This window comes from Elephantulus edwardii, unplaced genomic scaffold, assembly GCF_000299155.1.
Source record: "Elephantulus edwardii isolate Elephantulus edwardi_28Jun2011 unplaced genomic scaffold, EleEdw1.0 scaffold00011, whole genome shotgun sequence".
Classification (NCBI taxonomy): domain Eukaryota; kingdom Metazoa; phylum Chordata; class Mammalia; order Macroscelidea; family Macroscelididae; genus Elephantulus; species Elephantulus edwardii.
This window is the reverse complement of record NW_006399761.1, coordinates 8,203,855-8,217,414: the sequence shown is the minus strand read 5'-3', so window position 1 is coordinate 8,217,414 and position 13,560 is coordinate 8,203,855. Positions and strand designations below refer to the sequence as shown.

The following is a 13,560-nucleotide window of genomic DNA, read 5'->3' as shown; positions in this document are numbered from 1 at the left end:
GAGATTACCCATCCTTCTTCCACAGAGCAGCTGGTGGCCTCTAATTGCATGCCTTCAGTATTGCAGTGCAGCTTCTTACCACTAGGCCACCATGTGTGTATGTGTGTGCGCGCATGCATGTATATGTATGTGTGTATGTATGTATGTAGATGTGTATATATATGTAGATGTGTGTATATTGGAAGCCCATGTATGTGTGCTCGTGTGTGTGTCCACGTATATATAATGACATTCACGCCCTAAACAATATGTCTCTGGAAATTCTATGAACTTTGAGAAATGGCGATAATTATAGAGAGGATTCAGGTCTTTTGTTCAGAGGGTCGCTATGAATCATGCTTGACTCCAGGGCAGTCAACAACATGGATGTGTATATGTGTATATATACATATATTTATACGTACATATATGTATATGTGTTTTTAAGATGCTAATTCTTATAAAGAAACATCTTGACTCTGAGGCCCTAACAGAGTGCCACGTCTGCACATAACTTTGCAGATAGGTAAATTGGACAAAACCCAAGGTTTACATCCTCTTCTAAGTGATTAGCAATAATGTAAAGATTTATAAGAAGTTGCACAGCTTATTCTATCCTATTAAAAAAAATAACATTTTAGAAAAAATACTTGGTAGCATATTTTTTCCTTCTTACCGTCACCACAGAACACTGCCTATAACTCTAAAGCAAATTGATTATTGAATTACTTGCCAGGGACTTTTTAATAAAGTTCACGTGCAGCTTGAGGGGGTCTCGTCTCTGAAGGGAAGGCGTAAGCATTTGGAGCTCTAAAGGTTATTGGTTGTAAGGGAGCTGGGCTCGGTTTTATTTTTAACTCTCAATCACCTTGGCATCTTTATAGATGTTTGTCTGATTTGACTGGCAGAAGGTATGCCACCCCCTTGTTTTCCTTTTCAGTGAGATAATTTGGATTCACAGTGCTTTTAAATGTTCCCAGTCTTTGAATTTGAGCCTGCCACAAATCTGATACCTTAAACAACTTTCTTAGACCTCAGCTATTTGACCTCTTAAGTAATGTCTGTTTGTTGTTGTTTGGTGCCGTCGAGTTGTAGAGGACTCATAGCAACCCTATGAACGAACAGCCTGAGCACTGCTCGTACATAGAGTTTCCGGAGGCAAGCCATTTCGGAAGTGGATGCCACTCCTGCTTCCAGGCTTGTTTTAGTCGGGAAGCTCCAGCCAACACTGTCCACCATGGGTGACCATTACCACGTTTAGAAAGGGGAATATTATTGTTAGGTGTGGTCAAATCAAGTACAACTCACAGCAACCATATGTGAACAGCCACCTTGAATGCTACCGTATCCTGTGTCACTGTCTTCCTCTCCGTCACTGACCCTCCCTCTTTCGATGCATGATGTCCATTTCCAAGGACTGACCTCCCCTACCTCCGTGTCCAAAGTATGTGAGACGAAGCTTTGCCATCTGAATTTCCAAGGAGGACCCTGGCTGCACTTTTTCCAAAACATGCCTCTTTATTCTTAGGCAGTCCATGGGATAGTCAGTGCTCTTCTCCAGCACCACAACTCAAAGGCATCAAATCTTTGTGTCATCCTCATTGATTGTCCAGCTCTTTGTTGCATAACATGTGATGGAGAAGACCATGGCCTGAATCAGGTGCACCTTCGTCTTCAAACCTACGTTCTCCTTACTCTTCAGATGACTTTAAAAGATGAAATCCTGTAAAAGGAGTCCTTGGCTGGAACCAGTGGTTCATGTGCTGGGATGCTACTTCAAAGGGCGGAGGTTTGAGTCCACCCAGGGATGCATCAGAAGAAAAACTTGGTGATCTTCAACATCAACCACTAAGAACTCTGTGCTGTGTACTGCTGCTTTGACGTTTGACACACACAGGGTTGCCGTGGGTCAGTGAAAGATTGACAGAATCTGGTTCAGTTACATTACAAAGGGATCATTAAGAAAAAGAGATTCTGCCTAATCCCATTGTTGTTGGGTCAGAATGGACTCACAGCTGACCCTCTCTGTTGGGTTTCTGAGGCTGTAAATTGCAAAGGAAGAAAGTGCCCCTCTTTCTACCTTAAAGCTGCTGGTGGCTTTAGAACTTACAGAGACTTGGCTTGGGGGTTAGCACACAACTCCCTTTACTTCTTGTTGTTGCCGTATACCGTCAAGCCAGAACCAACCCATCGTGACCCCCTGGCAGATTTTCAGACACTTAATCCAATGGGGGGAGATTGCTCATCCTTCTGCCATGGAACAGCTGGTGGATTAGAACTGTGCATCTTCAGGACTGCAGGGCAGCTTCTTACCATGAGGCCACGAAAGCCCCCTTTTGTCTCTAGAGCTTCATAAGTGAAATGTAACATCAATCTTAAGACCAAAATCATTGATAGAGTCAAGTCTGACTGAATAGCAACTCTGGCATGTTTCAAGGAGGGACCAGTCCTTTGAGAGGGACATCATGCTTGGGAGGGTGGAGGGACAGCACAAGAGAGGAAGACCCCCAGGAAATGGATTGATTCGGTGACTGGGGCAATGAGGGTAGGTGTGTCAGAGACAGTAAGGTTGGCTCAGGATAGAGCAGGTTTCATGGCTGTTGTACAGAGGGTCACTATGAGTCTCAAGCGATTCAACAGAACATAACATCACCACCATCATGGGGTACCCTCTAAAACACTGATGAGTATTTCTGGTATTCATTGTTTTCAGTCAAGATCTGATAACATCGCTGAATTCTATCACTAGTTCTGTTTCCTTTTCTGAATCTGGATTGAGTTTGTCTTTAACATTTATGTGCTGTTATCATAATCATAAGTGATCTTCAGCCAAATTTTACTCACATGTAATACTTAGTGATGTATAATTTCCATATTCTCCTGGATCAATTTCTTTAAAAGGGGTGCAAATACGCTGAGTTGGCAGATACCTTTCAAGTTTCTTGAAGTAGCCACCTCTCAGTTGTAACACCTGTTAAATGAAAAGGTCCTTTATTTGCTGTGAGTTTTTTGTTTGTGGGGAGTTTACATTGATTGTTGTTGTTATGTGCCGTGGAGTTGTTTGCGACTCATAGCGACCCTATGCACAACAGCCCTAAACCCTGCTCTATCCTGCGCCAACCTCACTGCCTCCAACACACCCATCCCGATTACCCCAGTCACCGAATCAATCCATCTCATAGAGGGTCTTCCCCTCCTGCGCCGTCCCTCCACCCTCCCAAGCATGATGTCCTTCTCCAAGGACCCGTCCCTCCTGGCAACATGTCCAAAGTATGTCAGACGAAGCCCCAGAATCCTTGCCTCCAAGGAGCAGCCTGGTTTAATCCCCTCCAAGATGAATCTGTTTGTTTTCCTGGTAGTCCATGGTACATTCAGTACTCTTCTCCAGCACCACAGCTCAAAAGCATCCACTCTCTTTCTGTCCTCCCTCGTCATTGTCCAACTCTGATTAGAAGATGAAGTATTCCGATGAAATGTAGAGACTCCCTTTGAAATATGCTGTTCAGGTATTTTATTTGACCATTTCTTCCAATTCCTTTAGCTATTCTTTGTCCGAGAACAAGTCTGAGTCTCTTCTCAAGTCTATTTTGGTTTTTTATTTCCTGTCTTTTTAATGACCTTATGGTTTCTTCATATCTTACGTCCTTCATGTCACCGCATAAGTCATTAGTGTTCACTGTGTCAAACATTTTTTTGCATTAGCTTCAACTTGAACGTGCATAGGAGTAATTGACGCTTTCTGCAGTCTGCCATTGGCCTTGTTCTGACTGATGGTATTGAGTATCCTGTTACTCCATCTATGTAGTCTATGTATCTAATTCCTGTGTAGTCTGATGAAGGAGCTATATACACACACACAGTTTTCATTTATGTTGCTGGGAGGAAAAAGATACTTTCAGTAAATAAGCTGTTGATTTTTGTAAAGTTGTATCATGAACTCTCCTGTATCATTTCTATCAATGACTGATTCTTCTTTTATTTTTACAACTTTAATATTCCAATCACCCTTAATTATCAGTACATTTTGATTGCATGTTTAATACATTTCAGACTGCAGAAGTTGGTAAAAATCTTTCGTCCCCTTTGGTTTTAGATGATGCCAGAAGTATTACCTGGCATTCTTTGTGGGGGTGTGGATTTATTTTGTCACTGACAGAGTTGAACTTCAGGACAGATGGCCTTTTGGACAATGTGTATAGCACCTTTCCTTTCTTGGAGAAATATGTGGTCTTTTGCAGCAGTAAAGAGTCCTGCCTTGGAAACTCTATGTGCATTTATATTAGAGTTTCCATGAGTCATAACTGACACATTTTTAACAACTTTGAGATATAAAATGTGTGTGTATGTTACCACTCTTGTTTTTCTAATTTCATTCGTCTCTCTCAATGTAGTACTAATCTTTATTGACTCTTAGTGTCTTTGTGTAGCTTATTTTAGAACTTAAGAAGCTTTATAAGGTCTCATTTATAGATTCTTGTGAGCTTTCACAGAATTTCTAATAGCTTCGTAAAGCAATGGTCTATAGTTCGTTATTGCTGCTGTAGTGTATATGGGTGATTAAGATTTTATTTGTTTCATTAGCTGGTGCATTTTTACCTTGGTTTGAGTTTTTTAACTGCTTTTTTGTTTTTGGTCAACTCTACCACAATGATTCCACCTGGGTGCAAATTGTTTAGAAAATGGAACTGTGAACAATAGCCTCTTGACAAAGAGGCAAGGGGAAGTACACTCTGCTTATTTACAGCTGTTTTCTTCTCATTTCCATCTAACTTCCTGACAAAATTTCACTGGAGAAGGGGGAAAAAAAGTTGTTATATCCCGTCCCAGTTAATAGAATCATAATGATCAGAGTGTTTCATGCTGGCTACCGGATGACATTTGAAGAATTGTAGACTTTCACAAAAGAGGGTGGTTTTTTTTACTCATAGGCTAGGAGCTAGAGGCTAATCTATTCGGAAATTAATTATATTACAGTTCGTGTAGCAAGGATTCAAGAGCCACCAAGACTGGAACAGACACATCAATGCTGATGCATTTTCCTTTTCAGGGAAGGTTCAGGCCATTTCAGGGAATTTATTAGCCTTTGCAGAAATGAAGGCAGAGGGAGGGGGTAAGAGTGAGGAGGAGAGGTTAGCGTGAACTGGAGCAGACTAGGAGAGAGCCCTTTGTATAAACAGTATGGTCAAGTTCAATAGAAACAAAAACATCATCTCCTAACTTCACAGGCAATGCAAGCTTGAGGAATGTGATCCCAGGTATACGTTTTACAAGCATTGGTGCATTGTAAATCCTGTTGACCCTGCTAGGTTTGCATCTGATGGAGGGAGCTTAGTTAATAGATTTAGATTGAGAAATGCAAGCTTGCCGCCACTTAAACGTGGCAATGGCTGCAGAACACTTGAGGCTTGAGTCAGCCATACATTCTGCGGTGTGTTGGATGTCAAGGTTAATTTGCAATAAATCCATTAGTCACCATGGCACTGATGTCTTAATGCGTGCCCCAGTGAAACATGCATAAATAATAAAGATGACAAATTCTTGGGCGTTGCTCTCTGTGTTGATAAAAAAGCTTGCAGTTGTGATTAAGACATATTGCTGCTGCACAGGGTGTTCGTTTAATTCCACCAACTCAAACGTGTTGTGGTAAATATCAAAGTCAGGAAATGAGCTGTGTTGCAGTTTGTTTGGCGTTGACTTTGACCTTTGGTTCAGTGGTCAAAATGAACTTGTTTTCGTCTTGCTGCTGTGATCCTCTGTAAGTAACATGGTTGATATCCTGTGGTGACAGATTCACACTTCTCTCATAGGAGCTTCCATTTGATGTGACTTAATATCCCTTCCAGTGCCAACTATCAGTGAAAGCAAATAATATAATTGGTTTCTATGAAAGAAAGGTGATTGTCATGCACAAAATAAAATTCAGAGGAGATGCATCAAAACTTGACTGTAGGAAAGTTGGGTTGTTTTTTGTTTGTTTAAAAAAGAGGCATTTGATTTGAACTCAACTGTGAAAAGCAGCTAATTTTCCTGGAAGGTCTTTAGATTAAAAGAAAGCAGTGCTACACCAATGTTGTTTTTTTTTTTAAATTGCAAGAGAGGCACACAGAATTTTGAAATGTATCTCATTTCCCTAAAGTCCCTTTTATTGAAATAAAACAAAGAAAATGCTGCAGCGTTACTCAGCGAATTTTATAGTTTAAGCACACACACACACACCGCAGCAACTGTTCTCTTGAATCCCTACTATGTGACAAGGTCTAGTTCAAGGTGGTTTTGTGCGAGTCTTAATCTCTATACAAATTCCATTCTATGAGGCACATACTGGTGCTATTATCTTCTTTTCCAGATGCAAAATTTAGGACTTAAAGATAGACGAAACCATTTCGTTAAAGTCTGCTAGTTAGTAAATTATATGGTTCAAATTTGAATCCCTGTTTATTTTAGTCCTGAGCTTACATGCTTAATTTTCTAGTCATTATGCTGCATTAAGTTCTCCAAATCTTTGTATTAGAAGTAGAGATGTTAAAGGAAATGGATTTTTAAATTTTAATCATCTGATGCACTGATTTGAATTAGGGGCACTTCTCATCTTTTATGGGCAGTGTACTTTCAAAATGGCTCCACTTGGCAATTTTCTTGATAGAAGGACTTGAAAAATACAGGAGATGTTTTCACATTTAACCAAACTGATTTTTTATAAAAGAAGGCTGTGAGGCATATAGGAGTAGGGAGGAGAGAGCTGTGTGGGAATCAGTGATCTGATTCTCTCAGTGGGTAAGAAATTGTGCCGATATACACGGTCAGTTACAAGGCTCCATTGTGAATGAGGTAGAGAACGGCAGAGATTGTCTCTGGATTCATCTTGAAATAATGGATCCAGCCGAAATGAGGATACTTGAGAGAGAGTAGTGAAATGATTTTTGCTTTGTTTTCGTGAAACCTAATAAAGTGGAATGTCAGATTAGATTAGGCAGTAGCATGGTAGCAGGCAAGCCTTAACATTATGTGTGTGAAGGGGAGGGGAAAGATGGAATAGAAGATGAGATCAAGTCATGATTAATGATATTTGTGTTGTGACATTCATTTTCCTCAAGTTATAAAGATATAAGCCTTTACATTCTTGTCTTTTAGCAACTTGGCAAGTAGAAATTTTTAAAGTTCTGTAAATTTGGGGTAAAAAAAAAAATAAAGAAATTGGCTAGACAAACTTTTTGCTCTCTAGGCAATTCGAATTTGGGGCATCCACCTATACTGGGTAGAACCTCCCCAAAAGGTTTCTTGGGACATGCTCTTTAAAGGAGGTGAACTCAAGTGGTCCAGTGAATAGGGAGTTGTGTTGGCAACACAAATGCCAGCTGTTTGGATCCCCAGGTCCTCTGTGAAAGATAGACAGTCTCCTCCCATGAAATTTATAGCCTCTCAAAACATCGGAGGGCCAGGTATGCATCTCTCTGATTGCTGGATAGTAATGGGAGACACTATGTACATCAGAAGGCTGCCTGTGGTTATTCCCATGAAACAGCTGGCGGGTTCAGCCCTTTGACCTTTCAACGCTGCAACCACTATACCACCAGGACTCTTCAAGTGTGAGAAGGATACGCTAACTTCATCTTCCTCTGCATAGAGTAAATGTTCCGTCGTCTCACATTCACATGCTATTTTTATTTATTTTCTCCCAAGCATGTGAGGTGGACGAGAATATATATATGATCATGAGGTGCAAATGTCACTTTATGGAGATGAGACATTAGAACATGATAGCATTTGGCTTCGAGAAATGCAGACTGACATATCCAATTAACTTTTTCTTGACTGTCGTGTTAGGATAACAGAAATAGCTCTGTAGGTGGGTGGGGAGGAACCCCAGAAATCCACAAAAATTTAAGAGCAGCTCTGCCTACTAGGTTTAATACTATCTCTGCCACTTAAGTACTAGTTAGACATCAAGTCAATCCTTAGGACATGGTTTCTCCCACTGTCCCATGGGAAAATTCAGGCTTACTCTAATTTACATTCTGAAGTAAAGAGAAAATAAAAGTGTTGTGGTGGTTGTTATGTGCCATCAAATGACCCACAACTCATCGTGACCATAAACCCTGCTCTTCCCTTTGCCTATCTTACGGTCTCTGACTTACCTATGCCCATTACCCCAGTCACTGAATCAATCCATCTCACTAAGGGTCTTCCTCTCCTGCATTGTCCCTCCACCCTCCCAAGCATGACAGCCCTCTCCAAGGACTGGTCCCTCCTTGCAACATGTCCAAAGTATGTCAGATGAAGCTTCTGAATCCTTGCCTCCAAGGAGCATTCCGGTTTCACCCTCTCCAGAACGAACCTGTTTGTTCTTCTAGCAGTTCATGGTATATTCAGTACCCTTCTCCAGAACCACAGCTCAAAGACATCAATTCTCCTTTTATCATCCCTAGTCATTGTCCAGTTCTCTGATGCATAGCAAGTAATTGCAAAGACCATGGCCTGGTTGAGGCACAACTTAGTCTGCAGTACATCATTTAATTTCCTGGCTGCTTGTGCCAAGAGTGTTGATTGTAGAGCAAAGCAAACTGAAGCTCTCAACAATCTCAATCTCTTCACCATCCGTAGTGTTGCTGCCCGTCGGCCCAGTGGTGAGAATCTTTGTTTTCTTGATATTGAGCCTCAATCCATACTGAAGGCTGCAGTCCTTGACCTTCTGCAGGAAGCGCTTCAGGTCCTCCTCCGTCTCAGCAAGCAGGGTTGTGTCATCAGCATGGCACATATTGGTGATGAGCCCCCCTCAAATCCTGATGCCACATTTCTCCTCGTAGATCCCAGCCTCCCAAATATTATGAAAGTAAAAATTAATGTTAAAAAAAAGTCAAGAACTAATGTAATCTGAGTGCGAGATGGATGGGCAGTCTCCACCTATGTGATTAACTGCCTTTAAAACCCACTGGAGGGTCAGCTATGGGTCGGTTCTGACTCAGCGGTACACAACAACAAAAACAATGCAATCGAGTAGGCTTGAGCTTTGTGCGGATGGCATAGGAGAGGGCTAGGTTCAGATCTGTTGTTCGCAGGCTGCTATAAGTCATGGTCTTTAACTTTTACTATACTTCCACGTTTTCAGTACTATTTTTACACATTTCTTGGATAGGTCTCTGTAGCAAAGCCTTTTAACCATCATATACACCAGTTATATTTTAAAAGTGTTTGCAGTTTCTCAAGGCCCTCTGAAACTGTCTGAGAGTAACTGGCAGTGGGGGTAGGGAGAGAACATGACAGTTGGTGCCCAGATGCGCAAAAAAAAAAATAAAAACCAAAAAAAAAACCCCAAAACAAAAACAACCCCAAACACAAAATTGTCAGTATTAGTTGTTTAATTAAATGCACACAAATGTGGCAGTGAGTCAGCTTCATGTGCTTTTGTAAATTTCAAACCCATAGACATTTAATGGGTGAGATTCTTAAGAACCTACAGCTCTATACATAATTTTCTATTGGTTGAAATGCTTTCCTTAAACTCAAGATATTTCCTTACACACAAATTAGTCAAGGTATTTTGAACCCTCACTGTGCATGTCATTTTCTCTTTACCATGCTTAACATATATGCATATGTTTTATCTTTGTTGATGTTCTTTGTTCTCCACTGTACACTCTATTTTTTCTTTTAAAAAAAACACACTTTTTTTTAGGGGGGGAAATTAAATAAATACTATTGTGACCCCCTTTGCTGTACAGGAAAGAGTGTTAAGAGGAGTAGTCCCTAGCATGATTTGCTGTTAATTGAAAGGTGGTTTGAGTCCACACTGGCTTCAAGGAAGAAAGATGGGTTTTCCTTATCCTGTTACAAGTTACAACCTCAGAAACTAAAAGGAGGGTCCCTGTGAGTTGCCCCTGCCTCCCCAGCAGTGAGGAAGGTAGTGTGGAGGAAGGTCTTTCCCCCATGGTGGTGGTGTTAGGTGCCGTTGAGTCCAGTAAGACTCATAGTGCCCGTATGAACAGATCTGAACTCTGCCCTGTCCTGTGCCATCCTCAGTTTCTGAGCCGTCATTATGTCAGCTCACCTGGTTGAGGGTCTTCCTCTCCTTTGTTGTCCTTCCATCTTTCCAAGCACTATGTCCCTCTCTAAGGAATAACCTCTCTGAGCAACACACCTCAAGTATGTGAGAGACAGCTTTGTCATCTTAGCCTCCAGGGAGCAGTCTGGCTGCACTTTTCTCCAAGACATGCCTGTTTGTTGTTTCGGCAGTCCATATACACACACCTTTTGATGCTCCTTCCAGAGATTCTGACTGAAAGAATACATTGAACAGCAGTCAGTGAGACGTCATGGATGGAATGAAGTGTACGACTCTCCAACGTATCAGATTCCTGCTAAATTGGTTTGGAACAAAACTCTTTGTAAATCAAGATGGATCTTTTACTAATATGACCACCATAAAGTAAAAATGGGAACACTCCCTGAATGAGGTCATGACATTATTCTTAGTGCTGTAAGATTAGTAGTTGCTGTAGGGGGAGAAAAATAATGGATCTTTTCATGACCCTGACTAGCTTGACAGCTACTAGATGTAGCTTGTTAAAGAAAACCTGACTTCTGTGGATAGAATCTATTTTCTGTGTTTTGGTGACATGACAACTGAGGGTTATGGATGCTCTGTCATTAATTATAATCTGTCACAAGTGAATAGGCGCTTTCCCCTTCAAGGGTGATTCATAGCACATTGGTTGCGATTTGCTCCACTGTGCTGTATAACCCTGTCACATCCATATGCAGCTCTTGTTTCAAACACAAGTTGATATATTACTGCTGCCCTTTGGGAGCTTCCCAAGTCAATGTTTCCTACCACAGCATTTCTTTCAAAAGGGGGCGGGAGGAAATACAATACAACCCCATCACATTCTGTGCTTGTCTGACTCAATGGCAAAGACTGTAATCTCTCCTTTGTCCTGAAAACACCTGCTGGTAAATTTAAAGAGTTGTATTAAAAACCAAGCTGCCTATCAATTTCTTCTGAATCCATACTGTCCGCTTTCCTAAGCTCATCTAATTGAAACCTGTAATTTATTTTGCTATGGGTTATGTGGATTTGATGTAGTTGAACTAATGGGTTTTGGGTTTTTTGTTTTGTTTTTTTTTTGTCTTGCAGCTGGGACAACGTATATCTTTAGCAAAGGTGGTGGACAAATCACGTATAAGTGGCCTCCTAATGACCGACCGAGTACACGAGCAGACAGACTGGCCATAGGCTTTAGCACTGTCCAGAAAGAAGCTATCTTGGTGCGAGTGGACAGCTCATCGGGCCTGGGGGATTACCTAGAGCTGCACATAGTAAGTAATTTGAAAATCACTTAAAACCATTTTGCTTGCTATTTGGTTTTTGTGTTGGGTTTGGTTTTTTGTTTTGTTTTGTTTTTGGGTTTTTGGTGGTTTGTTTTTTGTTTGTTTTTTTCCTTTTCACTTCTCCTATAATCCTGTCCCTTTGAAGTTTTCTTCTCTGAGCAATGGGTAGTTTGGTGTCGAAACCATGATGAGGTAACAAAATCATATTACTTTACTGTGGTTGAGTATGCCATTGACAATGAAAAATTTTTGAGATGTGAATTCTTCTGAGTTCTGTGTTCAAAGCGATGGGGCTGTGTGTGTGTCTGTATGTTTCACGTGTTTAGTTAATTGCCAAATAAGTAAGTTATTTCCCAGTGGATACTATACTGTCTGGAAGCAGAAGCTTGTAATACTGGGGACATTAAATGTTCTGGAGTGCATTTCTCTATTTCTTTAACCAAGTGTGTGTGTGTGTGTGGGGGGGGGAACATGTAAAGTAACTTAGCTGTTTCATGATATGAATGAAAATGGCAAAAGATTGTTTCTAGACCCTCTGATACTCATGGGAATATATAAAGTATTGGGGGGCTGGGAAGTCATTGCTTCCCGAATGCTCTTGTCAAGGAAACCATTCTTCTTTGTCAAATTTTGAGCCTCCCACATGAATTTATGCAGCGCACAATAACGGGTCAGCAGTAGTTCATGAGTAAAAAGCTATTTTTTCTTCTTCAAGCTGCCACAACTGACTTTGGGAGCTTGGAGGCTTTCCTCTATCTCAATGTGCAAAGAAAGCCTAATGAATATACTTGCTACCCTTTATCACCTAATTTCTCTCTGGTAGCCTAGTGGCAAGAAGCTACACTGCAATCCCGAAGGCGCGCAGTTTGAGGCCACCAGTTGCTCAGCAGGAAAAGGATGATGGGTAATCTCCTCCCATGGGATTAACTGCGTCTGAATACCTGACAGAGGGTCAACTAGGGGTCAGTTCTGACTCTACGTACATAACAACAGCAAATATTTTACTAGTCTATGAAATTAAAAATAAGGGAAGGTATCCGAGTTTTAAGAAATCTACTGGACTCTTAGTGTATAAACACTGATCTAAATTCTATGTGTATTAGAAGATTCCAGATTCTTAATCCCTTCTTCTACCTCTCGAATATAATTTCTCTCCCTTGCCCTGTGTAGTCGTTTAAATTTGTCTTGTTTTGCTTTTGTTTATTCCTTCCTTCTAATGGACTCAATACCCACATAGCTAGCTCATATTTTTTAAGTTCTTAAAATGGTCCTTTATGTTCTAATTGTAATGTGATTTGAAAATCCACCAAACATAGAAAACCCACCCAACAAAAGTTTTTCCATGGTGTTTAGTTCTCACTGACTTTCTTAATCTCAGTTTTAATCAGCCTTAACCAACCCTCTAGAATTTACAATAAACTGAGTTGAGTTTTAGCAGTGACCATCAAGGCTGAAGTTATTCATTGCTAATGTTAGGGGGGGGGGGAGAATGAACCCTAAACACATCCATTATTGAACTGTCGTAAATTTTCAGTTCAAAATGCAGTTGTCAGAATGGGGACTCAGGGGTAGTAATTTCAGCTGCCTTTCAGCGAATTTCTAACAATTGGAACTGAGAGCATCTGGATTTTTATGGCCTCATAAATAAATGAGCAGTTGAGATAAACTTAACTAGTGCAGTAAAGAATCTTGCTGTTTAGAGTAATCTCAACTTTCTAAAATACATCTGCCCAGTTCTGATTTAAGAACCTTGCTGCTTAGAAAGAAAGAAATAAAAAGGAAAATAAATAACTCCTTTTTTTTTCCTTTTGAAAGAAATTACTTATTGATCCATAACCAATTACACTCTTACCCCGAGAAAAGTTTCTGCAGTGATCACTCTCGAATCATAAGAGGCTGTTACTGAATTACTCAAAACACTGCTTTTTGTTTTGTGGTCAAAAGAATTGTTGTCTACAAAAATGGGTATTGCTTTCTAGTTTTGACATAAACGGTCCCAGAGCCCTTTCACAAAGGACTGACTTTCTTATGGTCCATACTGACTCAGTCCTTTCCAGAACTCCAAACTCGGCCATACCTTCCTGGAAGCTGTTTCACCTGTCTGCCGCCTGAGTCTATTCTGACTCACTTGGGATTCAGTTCTCGTTCTTACACACCTTCCCTCCTAGATCTGCAATCTACAAACGCCCCCTTGAGCCTAGAGCCTGTCCTTAGCTGAGAATGAACATTGGTTCTGGTGAGCCTCCCGCCATTATT

At 40.8% G+C, this 13,560-nt stretch overlaps 1 protein-coding gene across 4 annotated transcripts in view; it reads left to right on the top strand.

The window, feature by feature from the left end:
- The window catches only part of NRXN1 (neurexin 1), a 1,383,864-nt gene that overhangs the window by 997,599 nt on the left and 372,705 nt on the right, over positions 1-13,560 (top strand). For all 4 annotated transcript variants that reach the window (XM_006880912.1, XM_006880911.1, XM_006880913.1 and 1 more), the window contains one exon: positions 11,111-11,292. In XM_006880912.1, coding sequence (XP_006880974.1) covers positions 11,111-11,292 — 182 coding nt within the window. The remainder of the gene's footprint in view (positions 1-11,110; positions 11,293-13,560) is intronic.